The 13,798-nt window shown below is 39.8% G+C and overlaps 2 protein-coding genes across 3 annotated transcripts in view; both read left to right on the forward strand.

Annotated features, from left to right (window-relative positions):
* Nucleotides 1–10,958, forward strand: part of LOC107666014 (chromodomain-helicase-DNA-binding protein 6-like) — a 46,349-nt gene extending 35,391 nt beyond the window's left edge. Inside the window, exons 29-37 of the mRNA XM_016457104.1 lie at nucleotides 705–913; nucleotides 1,000–2,850; nucleotides 3,580–3,719; nucleotides 3,934–4,149; nucleotides 4,553–5,029; nucleotides 5,564–5,794; nucleotides 6,197–6,340; nucleotides 6,431–6,535; nucleotides 7,310–10,958. Of these exons, the coding sequence (XP_016312590.1) occupies nucleotides 705–913; nucleotides 1,000–2,850; nucleotides 3,580–3,719; nucleotides 3,934–4,149; nucleotides 4,553–5,029; nucleotides 5,564–5,794; nucleotides 6,197–6,340; nucleotides 6,431–6,535; nucleotides 7,310–8,368 (4,432 nt within the window). The 3' untranslated portion in view covers nucleotides 8,369–10,958. The remainder of the gene's footprint in view (nucleotides 1–704; nucleotides 914–999; nucleotides 2,851–3,579; nucleotides 3,720–3,933; nucleotides 4,150–4,552; nucleotides 5,030–5,563; nucleotides 5,795–6,196; nucleotides 6,341–6,430; nucleotides 6,536–7,309) is intronic.
* A 476-nt stretch (nucleotides 10,959–11,434) lies between these two features.
* Nucleotides 11,435–13,798, forward strand: part of LOC107666117 (retinoblastoma-like protein 1) — a 12,167-nt gene continuing 9,803 nt past the window's right edge. For both annotated transcript variants that reach the window (XM_016457275.1, XM_016457276.1), the window contains exons 1-3: nucleotides 11,435–11,696; nucleotides 13,205–13,338; nucleotides 13,550–13,750. In XM_016457275.1, the coding sequence (XP_016312761.1) occupies nucleotides 11,538–11,696; nucleotides 13,205–13,338; nucleotides 13,550–13,750 (494 nt within the window). In that variant the 5' untranslated portion in view covers nucleotides 11,435–11,537. The remainder of the gene's footprint in view (nucleotides 11,697–13,204; nucleotides 13,339–13,549; nucleotides 13,751–13,798) is intronic.

Raw genomic sequence — 13,798 nt, forward strand, 5'->3', positions numbered from 1 at the left:
AATGTATTTTGTAAGAATACAAATAGTTAACAGAATAAACATGTTTGTATAATGTGCACCAAAGATTTTTTTTCAAAATATTGTTTTTGCTGCTAAATTATACAGTCAGCTAGTTTAATTTCATAGCTTATATATTTTTATTCAAATGTAGTTTTTCTCTGTAATGAGGAAGTGTGTATTTAGTGGATTGCGTTTAACAAAGGGTTTAAAAGAGTTACCATTAGTTCCACAAACACAGTATTGATATTCTGTAGTGGTGTAGAAAAAAAATAGCACTGGTGTTGATCTCTGGTCATCGCAATAACCGTGACTATTTTTAGACAATTAATCGTCAGCCAAATTTCATAATCGTGACAGCCCTAGTATTCTTGCTGCCTTCAAGTCATGTTGAAGTAATCATAATAAACACTAAGCGTTAAGAGGATGAGGAACATCAACAAAGTGAACAAAAAAAATTAGTCACATGATTAAAAAAAGACAAAAGCAACAGCTAAAAGCTAAATAGAATTATTGGCTAACATAAAATCCTCGAGAACCGAAAAAACATTGAAATGTTGCAGGTCATGATGAACATTGGAAGAATAGTATTTTGATTCTGCATTGGCTTAGAGATTAATAATGTGTGCTGAAAATCAGTTAATTCACCTTTTGAGGGAAATTGCCTTTTTTTTAATTTTTTTTTTAACATATCTCCTTTGACACAGGTGGACACGTCGAGAGCAGGCTGACTTCTACCGCACAGTGTCCTCGTTTGGAGTAGTATATGACCCAGAGAAGAAGACTTTTGACTGGACCCAGTTCCGTGCCCTTGCTCGATTGGAGAGGAAGACGGATGAAAGCTTAGAGAGATATTTCCACAGCTTTGTTTCAATGTGTCGAACTGCATGTAGACTGCCGCCCAGAAAAGATGAAGGTAAAAAAGATAGTTGATAGTTTGATGGGAAGGTTAATAGAAGCTAAATCTGTCATAATGTAAACACAACTTCTTGTCTCATGTAGGTAACGTGGATCCTTCACTGTTTGTGGAGCCCATTACAGAAGAGCGAGCTGCCAGAACATTATATCGTATTGAGCTTTTGAGAAAGGTCCGTGAGCAAGTATTGCGCCACCCACTCCTGGGGGCACGACTGCAGCTTTGTCGCCCTAGCTTGTATTTGCCCGTCTGGTGGGAGTGTGGCAAACATGACCGTGATCTTCTCATTGGGGTCGGTAAGCATGGATTGAGTCGAACTGATTTCTACATCCTCAATGACCCCCAATTTTCCTTCCTGGAGGCCCACCGGAACTATGTTCATAAAGAAAACCACAGATATCCAGTCCCAGGCTTGCCCCACCACCATTGCTGCTTGTATGATGCCAACCTTGGGCATTGTCAGTCCCCACAACCACCTCCAGAGTATCACCACACGCCAACACAACTCGTCCATACTCATGGGCATCACCAGGCCACAGAAGTGGTGGCATCAGAGTCTGGAAGTTCCCTAGGGATAGATACAGGAAATAGTGAAGGATTTTTGGATTGTCCTCCATTGGATGACTCTCTGGAGTTGGGGTCATTGCAACATGAAGGCTTGACATCAGACACACTACATGGCAAATCTGGTAAAGAGGCCTTCAATGGATTCCCGTTCAATTCTGCAACCGGTGGGCAGAATATGCTAAATTCGTACGGTGTGCAAGGGGAGTTAAATGGGTCTCAAGGAGACATGGTGGACTCCATAGCTGGGAAACTTCGCAGCGATGTTCTGGTGGGAGAGCAAGGGTCCTCAGAGGAAACTGGCTTAATGGCTCCTTCTGTGGAACTAGATGAACTTCAAACTCCATGGGAAAGCTCGGACCATGCTGAAACTTCTGACATGTTCAACGAGACTGATCCCATCTTGGGAGCGCCAACTTTGGAACCCAGCTTTCTTGATGCTCCTCAACCAGAAGATGGACGGGAGGGTGATGAAACGCTCACCGACTGTTTGAGCATGCCTAGTTCGGACTCTCAAAGCAACCCTGTCGAACCACTGGCACCAAGCTTCATGTTGTTCAAAGACCTTAATGTTGGAGAGACTTCTGTGGATCAGACAGATCTGTCAGCCAGTCTTCCAGAATATGTTCCACCACCACCTCTTGGACTCCCGGATGTGAGTTTTGACCAGACAGATCCCATTAGTGAGGAGCAAGAGGACAGGCTTAGTGATTCCAACATCACACATGGTGTTCCCAGTCCAGAAGGAGCTGAAAGCATAAGGTTTCATTTTGAGAAAGAAGACCTTTCTCCAGACAGTCCGAAGACAAAGGATACTCAAGATGAGATCGACAAGATGCCTTCAACAGAGTCTCCAAGGGAAAATTGTCTCGAGGAATCTCAGAAAGGGGAGGTGCCATTTGACGATTCCAGTGGAGATTTGAAAGATCCTTGTGAAGTGGCTTTCGAAGAACCTTATGAAAAGCCTCTGACAGAGCCAGAAAAAGTGCCTTTAGAGGAGTCTTATGATTTAACTTGTGACGAGACCCTGCAGGAACCTTGCGAAGGGTTTCAGCAAGACACAGCGGAACAGCAGTTGGTGGAAGAAACCTGCAAAGAACCGCCAGAGCCAATAGAAGAGTGCAATCTAACTAACACTACTCTTTCAACAGATTACCCTATGCCTTCTTCACTCCCATCGTCTCCAACTACCTTACCTGACATCTCTGTATCCCCTGGCCTTGACGCAGTCCCAAAACAAGAGTTTCTCGTGGATCCAGTGGTGTCAGATGTGAAGCCTGAGCCAGATAGCACTACGCAGACCCCTCACCTTGAGCAGACTGAGGTTTTGGAAGTAAAGGACAAGATAAAAGATGAAGGGGCAAAGGCACCAGGTATTGTGGCTGTAAACATTAGCTTTCTACTTTGTATGTTTGGTTTCTGATTCTGTTAGTCATATGTAGTAGTTCCAGGTCTATTGAGTTTCTTAATATTTCATTTCATTCTTTACAAAACTAGTAATGGCAGTTTGGGCTGTTTACCCTGTTGGAGAAAAGCATCTCAGTAGACTTAATTGGTGTAAGCTAGTCTAGCTGGTGTCCTAGCCTGGCCAATTTGGTGTTTAGCTTGTTAGACAGCTGTTCTCCAAGTCTGAACACTTAAGTGTCCAAAAGCTAGCAAACTGGATCAACTTGAACAGGTTAGGAGACCAGCAAACTAACTGGCTGTTTTAGGCTCACTTTATTGGTACCAGAAGTATGTACACGTCCGTTTTAGGGCTGAAAACATTTTAGAAGGAAAAGACAATGATAAAAGTGGAATAACTGACTCCTGACTGTTGAATTATTGATAATTATTGATATTGTGGCCGCATTACCACCTTTACTGTGCATTAAATAATTCAACAGTTTGTCATCAATTATTTCTAATTCTTGACAAACACTAGTCAGATTTGCTGGATGGAATCACTTAATATTTTCTGTACTGCCCAACATATTCAGACACATTACATGCCGATAAATTATTTTTTCTCACTATGTGACATAAGGAATAAATCATTTAAAAAACTGTTTTAGTCTCTTTCTCTCCCAGCATGGTTTGAATAATAATTGTTTGTTTTTTAGCATTATTGGGTGATGTTGATGGACCACGCTTTGCATTGCCCATGTGTGAGATGCCAGAAAGTGTCCATGAAATAAGGGAACCAACCATTGCTCAGCTTCTACAAGAGAAAGCACTCTACTCCTTCTCAGAGTGGCCTAAGGTATTGCCATGTTGGTGACCATTTTTCATCAAGTGGTGATACTGAAAAGATATTGAATATTTTGCATATTCTGCTGAAAATGTGAAAGTCTTCTCTGAAAATTAAATAAGTAAAGCTGGTGTCAGCCCATAGCATACCACTAGACATGTATCAGTCACCTATTTCTGCAGTTAGACCCATTTCATACCCTGTTTTGTCTTTTTGCTCCCTATAGGACAGAGTGATCATCAATCGTATTGACAGTATCTGCCACACTATCTTAAAGGGGAAGTGGCCTTCCTCCAGTCAACAGTATGACTCTCCCACCTCATTGGCTAACACCTGCGTGCCCAGCAGTGCCCACCAGAGGGCAGGATTTCTGCCTACCAGAATGCCTATATCTCAGAGCCTTAACTTTAACCTCTCACACACAGTACCCCACTTACCAAAGGTAGGTGTGAGATCACATCATCAGACAGGAGGTTCTTCAAGGTGTCTGCAAATCCTTAAAAAGTAGTGAAATATCCTAAATTCAAATCGGGTTTTGGAAATATCTGGACATAAATTATATGAATGAAAATCCTGGAGATATCAGGGTATTCTAAATGTGTGAAATTTTTAGGCCTGAAAGTCATGGAAATTAATGAGATTTTAAAGTGTCTAAATTGTGGTTCCTTTGAGAAAAAAATTGGATTGTTTTTAATCCATTTTACAAATCTAAATATCATCAAACAGCTAATAAAAGCCTTTGGATTGTTACAAAATTGGTTCCAAAACTCTTTAGATTGAATTAACTGAAACATGGAGATAACCTATTTATTTTTTTTCTTAATTTACAACTCTTGTCCCAACAGGAGCGGTTAGTGGCCCCAGCATTTCTCCCTGAGCTCAAACGTCCGAGACGTGGGTTTGAATTCGAGGCAGAAGTCCTTGCCAAACCAAGCCATCTTGGAGAAAAGATCCAGGTTGGCGTGCCTCATCGTGCAAACGCTCTCCTCCTTAATGGCTGGCAGGACGCCGCTATTGACCTCTCCAAACCAACAGAGCTAACAGTTGGTGGAGACAGTGGGCCAATCAGTCAGATGAGCCACACTGTCCAGTCAGCGCCCCATAAAATAACTGGGATAGGCTCCATACAAGGCTCACTGGGATTGGATATGGCTGGCATTTTGCAGGCTGGCCTGATACACCCTGTCACGGGGCAAATTGTCAACGGCTGTCTTCGTCGTGATGATTCAATGTTGAGACAGAGGAGAGGACGAAGAAGAAATGTGGAGACTCCTGATCTCAACTTTATAAAGAGACAAAGCATGAACTTGCCTGAACAACAGGTTTGTGGAAACACGTGTCAATGAAGTGGATATAGTAGGACACCCAAAGATGAAAATGGCCCCATGTGATTCTAGCATTGTACTATTTGTTTTGTGAGACATAAAAGGAGATGCTTGGCAAATCTACTCTTCTTTTCTGTATAAAGAAAGTTGAAAAAACAAAAAAAGTTGAAAGTGATGATTTATCCCACCAAGCTCAAAGTAAAAAAAAAGCACCATAAAAGATTAAAGTCTTCATCAGAAGTGGTATGGGGTACTTTTTTGATGTTTCTTTTTTTTTGGGGTACATTTTTTTAAGCTAATTTGATGTTTTTAAAAAGATTTACCAGGACAATATTTTAAATATTAATATGAAAGATCTTATATAGTCTCTTTTGTGATGTTGAAAGAAACTTATTTTCAAAGTTTTTATTTCAAACTTGGATCTTGCCACGAAAATAGCCTTTGATGCTGATATGGCACTAAAATAAATAAATTATATTAATAAATCAATTTAACTGGCAAGTGTTGTGTTAATCTTTGTATGCTCCACAGAGTGGGTCAGAGAGTATCAGCCACCCTGTTGTGTCCTCCACATCCTCCCAGTCAGAAGGCCCTCCAGCCACCCTGACTACACTTCCTACTCAGCTTCCAGCACCCTCTCCAGCTCCTCCTCCAGCCTCAGAGACCCTGAATGTGAGCATGGACAGGGAAACAGCCAATAAAGGCCTAATGGAATGGCTCCGACAAAACCACAACTTCAACATGGAGCTTTCTGCTTTTCCGGTAAGTTAGAACAGAACTTAGTTTTAAATCATAATCTTTTTTTTTACATTTTCTTTTGAAAATTATAAACACCTATTAAATTCTTATTAGATAAAGTTAAGGCTTATTTTTGTCTTACATTTTAAATGTCCTGTTTCACATTACGTCACATTACTACTAAATCAGATGTATATGCGAAAGCAATTTCATGTTTATTTGTGTATTGTTAAGGAGCTTTAAAAAAAGTTGCAAGGTTGTTAACACTATTTTTCCATCTAGAAAGATATTTGAATGATACTAAATGTAAATGTTTATTGTATACAGCTTATAATATATATTATATATTATAAGCCTTGATACAAATAATATATTTGATGTTTAATGCATTACTATAACCTAATTTATATTTCACATCTTTCTTAGTCTCAGAATGCAAACATATTGCACAGTTTCCTGGAGCGTCCAAAACAGAGAAGGCATCGCTGCAAAGACCCATCCAAACTCGACGTCAGCTCTCTAACTGGGGAGGAGAGAGTCCCAGTAGTGCACAGAAACACAGGCCGCAGGGTAAGAAAACATGCAAACATACTCCTATATCCTTTCTTGTTTATTTGTTTATTTAATTTAAATTTAATGTGACAATTCCTCTGGTTGCAGCTTGGAGGCGCTATGGCTCCAGCGATTAAAGAGCTCTCCCGATGGCTGGATGCAAACTCAGAATACTCTGTGGCTCCTGATTGGGCGGATGTGGTGAAGCACTCGGTGAGTCATATATATTCTGTCTAGAAAGAGACTGGAAACTGCAAGAAGTGGAGCAGAGATTGTTCCAGTGAAGCCACTTGTGAATATGTAGTAAACTGAACAAATGCTAATCGTTAAGGTTCAGCATCTAAATGTTGCCTAAAATGTATAGGTTCAGAGTGGAAGAAATCACAATCTCGCTTAAGCACTACAAAGTCCTTGAGCTGAGCTGAGTTGAGTTGACCCTCCTTATAGTTTGTCTTGGAAAAAAAACATCTGCTAGATGACTAACAATATAAATTTTTACTGCAACAATTTCACAGATTCTGAGTTTGTCATCTGCATGAAATCCCCCATAGGGATGTCTATAATAATCTATACTATAGTTTATAATATTCTATTGTATATTCATTTATTATTAGGGTAGGTATGGTAACTGGATTTTTTTTGTTTAAATTATATTACTATAGTATTATTTTCACATTAAAAATGTAAAATAAAACTGCTTGAGTGTCAGTGTGTTTCACTGAAATCCATTCTATTGAAATCTAACCCAAGTTTATGAGTTATGCAATTATATATAACATGTATGCACGTTTTAACTGCAATTAATGAGAGTTGACTCAGAGAGTTGATTTTGATCATGATTTTGAATGAAACTACTTTAAACTTTATATCATATATATGTGCCATTTTTATCCTATACATTAATGATATAGTCTTTGACTTTTATAGATACTGAATGAATTTGTTCCTTGTAAACCAACACTAAGTTTCCGTATCGCTCTTTTCCAGGGTTTTCTACCGGAGGGCAAATTCACACGCATCCTCTCTGGCCCCGTGTGTCGGGATCCCGGTCCGCGTAGAAGAGGCAGGCGACCCCGCAGCGAGATACCCAAAGCCCCCGAGCTCGCCGCTGCCATGGGTCCGCTCTTCATGAACGGTGGGCTCATTGGCAGCATGGATCTAGTTAGCTTACCCAATCTCCGCAATGTCCCTGGCATCCCGCTAACCGGTATCATGGGCTTTCCTCACGGTTTTGCCACTGCCGTACCGTCAGGAGAAGATGCCAAGAATGGACTCAGCATGCTGCCCATGATGCTCCACGGCATGGCGGCCGTGCAGCCGCCCATGTACAGCGCTCACATGAGTGGGATGATAAATCAACAGCTGTCCACAGTGATGTCCACTGCAACCGCATCCTCCACTTCAGCGAGCGTGACTTCGACGAGCTCCACAACCGTAACCGTAACCTCAACCTCCAGCCCAGCAGATAGTTCGGATTCTGCGCCTCAGCGTGAAAACGCAAGCTCTCCGATGAGCACGGAGAATGGGAATAAGGAGGATGCAAAGCAAGGAGGGGAAGAGAAGAAAGTGTCCGCTTCTGTGTCTACAGCTGCGGCCACTAGCAGCAGTAGTAGTAGCATCACAAGCACCGGCAGCCATTTGACCTTTAACCCCTTTCTAATCCCGGGAATGTCACATAGTCTGTTGTATCCGCATATGTTCTTGCCACCGGGCAGTATAATGGCTCTGCCCACTATGCCCGCAGCAGACAGCACGGGCAGCCCCAAGAGGAAGAGGAAGAAGGTTAGGGAGGAAGGAGCAGAGGAGGGAAGCGGCAATGTTGGTGTGGAATCGAAGGGGGTTAAAGACGAACAGACACCCGAACAAAAGAGCCAAGAGGGCGGAATGGATGAAGGCGGACCTGATGTAGATTTAGCTCAGGTCAAAGATCTTTCTGACCCTATAAAAGATCCTTCTGAGGATAAAAGTACTGAGGAAAAGGACATAAATGAGATGGGAGAGGAAACGGAGTCAAATGCTCTAAGCTCTTGTGACGGTGGAGACTAGAATGCATTCTCATGTTTGGGCTGCAGTACTTTTGTACGTGTCGTGTCGGTAAAGTTTGTGTATAGGACTTTGATTATCCATGTATTGTTTATAGATCTGCCCTTGTAATTTCACTGACATATACTCTACCTTTTGCGTGTGTGCTAAAGATATAGACACTTAAAGCATGCAAACACTCAGAGGTCTCGAATCCTAAAAAAGGGACAACATCATCATTGGTGTTAGTGTGTTCCTTTTGCATCATGGGAATGGATATTCAGACGATTCTGTCTATTGACGGAGAACGCTCTTAGTGACCCCAGCATTTTTAGGTGTTATTCACTAGCATCTTTCACAGGTTCTCAGAAAGCAGTAGGATGTTGGTATTGTGCAAAAAACAGACGGCGGTCTCACTTCGTAATGGTGTTTCGGATCACGCTCTTATAAGTTGCATAAGACCTAGATTCATGTTTTGAAACATTTCTCTGAATAATGTAAAGAAAACACTCATCCCATTGGTAGATTACCAGCAGAGCTGCATCTGATACAGTCTCGATGGATCACAGTATTTTGTTCTTAGTTGCTTGCTGCTATGTATTCATTTTAGTGAAGATTTTAACCTAAATCCTTTACAAAGCTATAGGTGGCATGAGTGCAACATGGTGAGTGCAATGGAAACTCAAAAAGAGCAAGGCTTGAAGTTGATGGCAAAGAACAATCCTGAGATTGATTTATCTTTTGTTTTGTTTGTCTTGTTTTTGATGTCATTTCCACGTGGTTGCTTTGATAAGATGCCCCCGTTGGGATACTACTAATCATTATAGAGGTGGCTATATATACTTAGGGGTGCTGCAAGTTCAAGAGTGAAGGGTTAGTGCCATAGATGAGACTTGGTTCTAAATGGTTTTGGTGCACGGGCTTATAAAATAAGTGATGCAAAGCAGATGGTAGAAAATTGCGAGAACTGTGTTTTTAGTTACTTTAAAAGGATAATTCACCCTAAAATTAAAGTTCTGTCAACATTTCACCCTTATGTCATTCGAACCCATATGAATGTCTTCTGTGGAGCATAAAAGCCGCATGCTCACATTAAGAAGTGGCTGTCAGACTTCAAAAATGACCATAAAACTACTCTGTATCACTACTTTTCCTTATGCAAAGCTACCTTGTGTCTTTAGATAACTTGGAATATAGTGCACAATTAATTTGAGCTACTTTTATTGTGCATTTTTGCCCTTCTTGAAGTTTGATAACCCCTAGTCATTGTGCTTTTATGTGGGGAAGAGCAGTCTTAAAAACAGGTTTGAAACAACATTAGGGTGAATAAATTATGCTGGAAAGTTAAGTTTTGGGTGAAATATTCCTTAACCAAAAATAAGACAAAAATATTTTTACATATCCCTGTTTTTTTGCCTTCACTAAAGCCCTTAGGTTGATGGGGTTGACAGGAAGACGTCAGACCGTCTCGTTCTCCTCATGGGTTACATTACTCTTATTTTCTCTGGTGCATTTGAAAATACTATAGAGTAAAACCTACCGAGATTTTTGAAAACATGTAAATCTATCTAGCTGTATATTGCTGTTACTTTTGTTTACAAGCACACAATGTTATTTTTCCTCGCCAGTATGTCTCGTATTGGGAGGATGTGTAAAAGAAAAAAAAAAAACAGCACTAGTGTTTCTTTTATTTGAAACAATTTACACTAGTTGATAACCAGAGATAATTTAACTTGTTTTCTCCCCCAGTCTCAACAGGGTCTCTCTTTTGTGGGAGTATTCATTTTCCACCTTTTCATCTTTCTTGTTTTTTTTTTCTCTTTTTTTTCAGTTTTCAGATGTGAAAACATTTTTTGCACAGTCTTTTTGGTGAATGTTTACCTGTAATTGTGTTCCGTCTTGTTTGTTTATGTGTGTTCGTGTGGACGCATGCGCACGCTTGCACATGCCACTTCCTGTACAGTTTGACCTATGTAAACCTGTACTGTAAATTTCTTGTCTAAACAAAACAAAACAAAAAAATCATGGTCACCTTCAAAAATACATGCTGTTGTTGCCTTGTCACACTATTTGTGACACCATGATGTAATTTATTTTGCTTTTATTTCTCTTTTTACTTTGCCAAATTCACCAAATATGACATTTCCCCTTTCTCATAACATCTATTTTACTTTGCAATGCCTTATTTAGTGGTTTATATATGGATGTTTGTTACATCTTTATGTTGGAAAATATATCTATCAAAATACTTGTGTACAGTGTCAACGTTTTGGGAAGCAGTCTCGGTCATACTAGTTCAAATCTAGTTGTACAGATACTGACCTTCTTGTGCATTTTTTTTGTGTAAAACTTCAGATTATAAAACCTTTCAAATAACATAATCAGGCCTCTTTCCTCTCTCAACTCATTCAAAGCAGTATTGCAAAGCACAAAGTCTACTTGACTTTCAAAAATGTCTCATTGTTAGTCTGAAAGCTTACCTCAGACCTTTCTCTATTGTCCCTACAATGCTTTCTCCGTAACATCTGGTGAACAAAAACGCACAGACCTCATCTAGACGTCTGGATGATTGTGTTATCCTTGCTTTTGACGTTTTGAGAAGTTCGTATCTCTCAAATAATGAATGCTTAAAGTCATTAAATGTATGGTATCTGTGGAGATTTTTTATTAATTTTATAATTTATAATTACATATATAACAAATACTATAATGTCAATATAATTAGTAATAATTGTAATTAAATATTTAAGTATAAAGGATTAAACATGTCAAATTAAGTTAAATATAATATATAAAATTAGATGGAAAAAGAAACAAGCAACAAAACGTGACATTTTTTGTTTATTGTGTATGTTACAGATTACGTCCCGGAATAAAGAGTGAAGCGGCCGACTTTAGTTTAAAGCCGGAGCTTATTATATTGTGTTTATGTTCTTCATATTTTATGTAATGCTTTGGTAAACACTGTGAGGACGTTTAAATCCTCCATGCTTCCTGGCTGTCGTCTTTGTTGTTGAAATGACGCCATCTACTCCTGTTCGCCCATTGGCTGAGAGGAGCCCGTTTTCGCGCCATTCGCATGTCTCGGCATTGTGGGATAGCATCAGGAGGTTAGCGGCGCTCCGGGTCAACTCCGTGTTTTACCTAAAAACACCTTTCTTTGGACATTAACGGATTTGAACGGTTTCCAGCAATGCGTGGAGATGAAACGGATACGGAGTCCGTTAAATCAGCCGATGGTTCGATTCGGAGCAATCTCGAGGCGCTTTGTCAGGAGCTCAATATGGACGAAGAGACGGCAGCAGAAGCGCTTGAGAACTTCAGCTCCATCTGGAACACTTACACGCTAGAGGTGCGACTTTAATTCACATTCACACAACGACCAAACGACAGGAACAGCTGATGCCTTCCCCCTGCCTTCAGCTCGTCTGTGTGTTCATACAGACACATAGTCAAAATAACCAGTAACGTTAGCCTACTAGTAACGTAATGACATTCACACTGGCTTTCTCTGAAGTACCACGGTATGCGAATATGGTACCTTGGTATGAATACAATTATACTACCATAGTAACGTTACATATCGAAAATACTATAGTTGTACCGGGATATTATGTTACACTAATTAGTGTCCATGTATTATGTTACGCTAAAAAGTGTCCAAAGATACACCAGATTAATACCGTTTAAAACGCTTCAGAAATGACTGAGGGTTCCCTGATATGTCACACGACAATCACAAAGCGAAGATGAGGAAGTCATTTAAGGGAATGCTGGGAAAGATGCATTTTTTTCTCACTGACTGCTAGATGTTAGATCTGTCAGGCTTCTGTAGATTAAAGATACAAGTGGTGTTCATTTTATTCAAGCTTAACCTTGTAAAAACTGACATGAAATAATGGTCACGGAAATCTAATTTATTTGAAATTCCAGTTTATTGAACCCTTAAAATAAGATATAAGAAAAGTTTATGCATGTGTGTTTATGTTTTGTATCATATTTGATACATCAGACGTCCATGGCTCTTTTAGTATGATATAGGAGAGTATGGAGCTCATACTCAAGGAGGAAAAAAACAGTTCAGAGGCCCAAACTCAGCCAAAAAAGAAATAAATGCACGGCGCTGATATTTATATGGCCAAAAAGTAAGATAACATTCTGTTAGCTTGTAATGTAAGTAAGATGTAAGATCTTTATAACAGAATTGTAGAGTCTCAGTGAGATGCTATTTAAATGCTTAGTTTTATGATCAAAGCTCAGTAGCTTTTATTGTGGGGAAAAGACATGTAATGCAATACAGTAATGATTGATAAATCAAATAATGTTTTTATTTGCTTCATAAAAAAATCATTAGATTTGACAGCAACAATCAAATAAAATTTGTGTACACAGATGTACCGGCGGTGAAATTCTTAGGTGCATGTCTCTGTAACATGGCAGTATAAACAACACAACATGTGTACAATTGACAGTATATAACCTATAAATAACAATGCATGCATTTTACTCAAGACACACAGTATACACTATATATACAGTATACACGAGGAATAGACAATATACACAGGAAGTTTACATATGTTATAACTGAATGCAGTCACAGTAATCACAGATGTGTTAACCACAACCTGAAGGTGATCATTTTTACAATTATACTAAAAGGCCTAAAAAGTGTCAACTATCAGTCATACGACAGAAGGCATGCAGTAGGTTTTTCAGCAAGACTCTGGATATGCTGATAATTTAGAGGCTTTAGAAATGAATGTATCTCATGATACGGTGGGCTTTAGGGTTAATTCATCTCTGTGTGATATATTCCTGTGCATGTGTTGATTTGTGTTATGTGTTTGGTTGTCTCAGGGTGATGTAGTTCACTGGCTGGCCTGCTCTCTGTATGCTGCCTGTAGGAAGAGCTCCATCCCCACTGTGGGACGGGGTGTGATGGAGGGCAACGGCGTTTCCCTTACAAGGATCCTGCGCTCTGCGAAGCTCAGGTAAGGATCTCGAACAGACATGGACAGATACCTGTGGGATGGGCGTCTTCTCCTATAATTTCAGTTTATTTAATGGAAAAGTTTGCGTAAGAGTAAGAAGAGAAACAATGGCAAGAGCATTTATTTTATGCATTCAAGGATTTTCATTTGTAATAAATGGAGGCGTTTGTATTAAAATGTGAGTGTTGTTATGCTCTTTTTTTCCCTCTAGTTTGATTCAGTTCTTCAGCAAGATGAAGAAATGGTCAGACATGTCGAACCTCTCTCAGGATTTCCGCAGCCGCATAGGTCGACTAGAGCGCAATTTTGAAGTGTCGACAGTGATTTTTCGTAAATTTGAGCCAATATTTCTGGACATGTTTCAGAATCCTCAGGGTGAACCTCCCCGGCTGCCTAGAAGCCGCAAGCACCGGTAAATCTGCCTGCCTTTTCTTTCCTTTCTTAGCTTTCTTTTGAAAAA

This window comes from Sinocyclocheilus anshuiensis, unplaced genomic scaffold, assembly GCF_001515605.1.
Source record: "Sinocyclocheilus anshuiensis isolate Anshui unplaced genomic scaffold, SAMN03320099.WGS_v1.1 scaffold447, whole genome shotgun sequence".
Lineage (NCBI taxonomy): Eukaryota > Metazoa > Chordata > Actinopteri > Cypriniformes > Cyprinidae > Sinocyclocheilus > Sinocyclocheilus anshuiensis.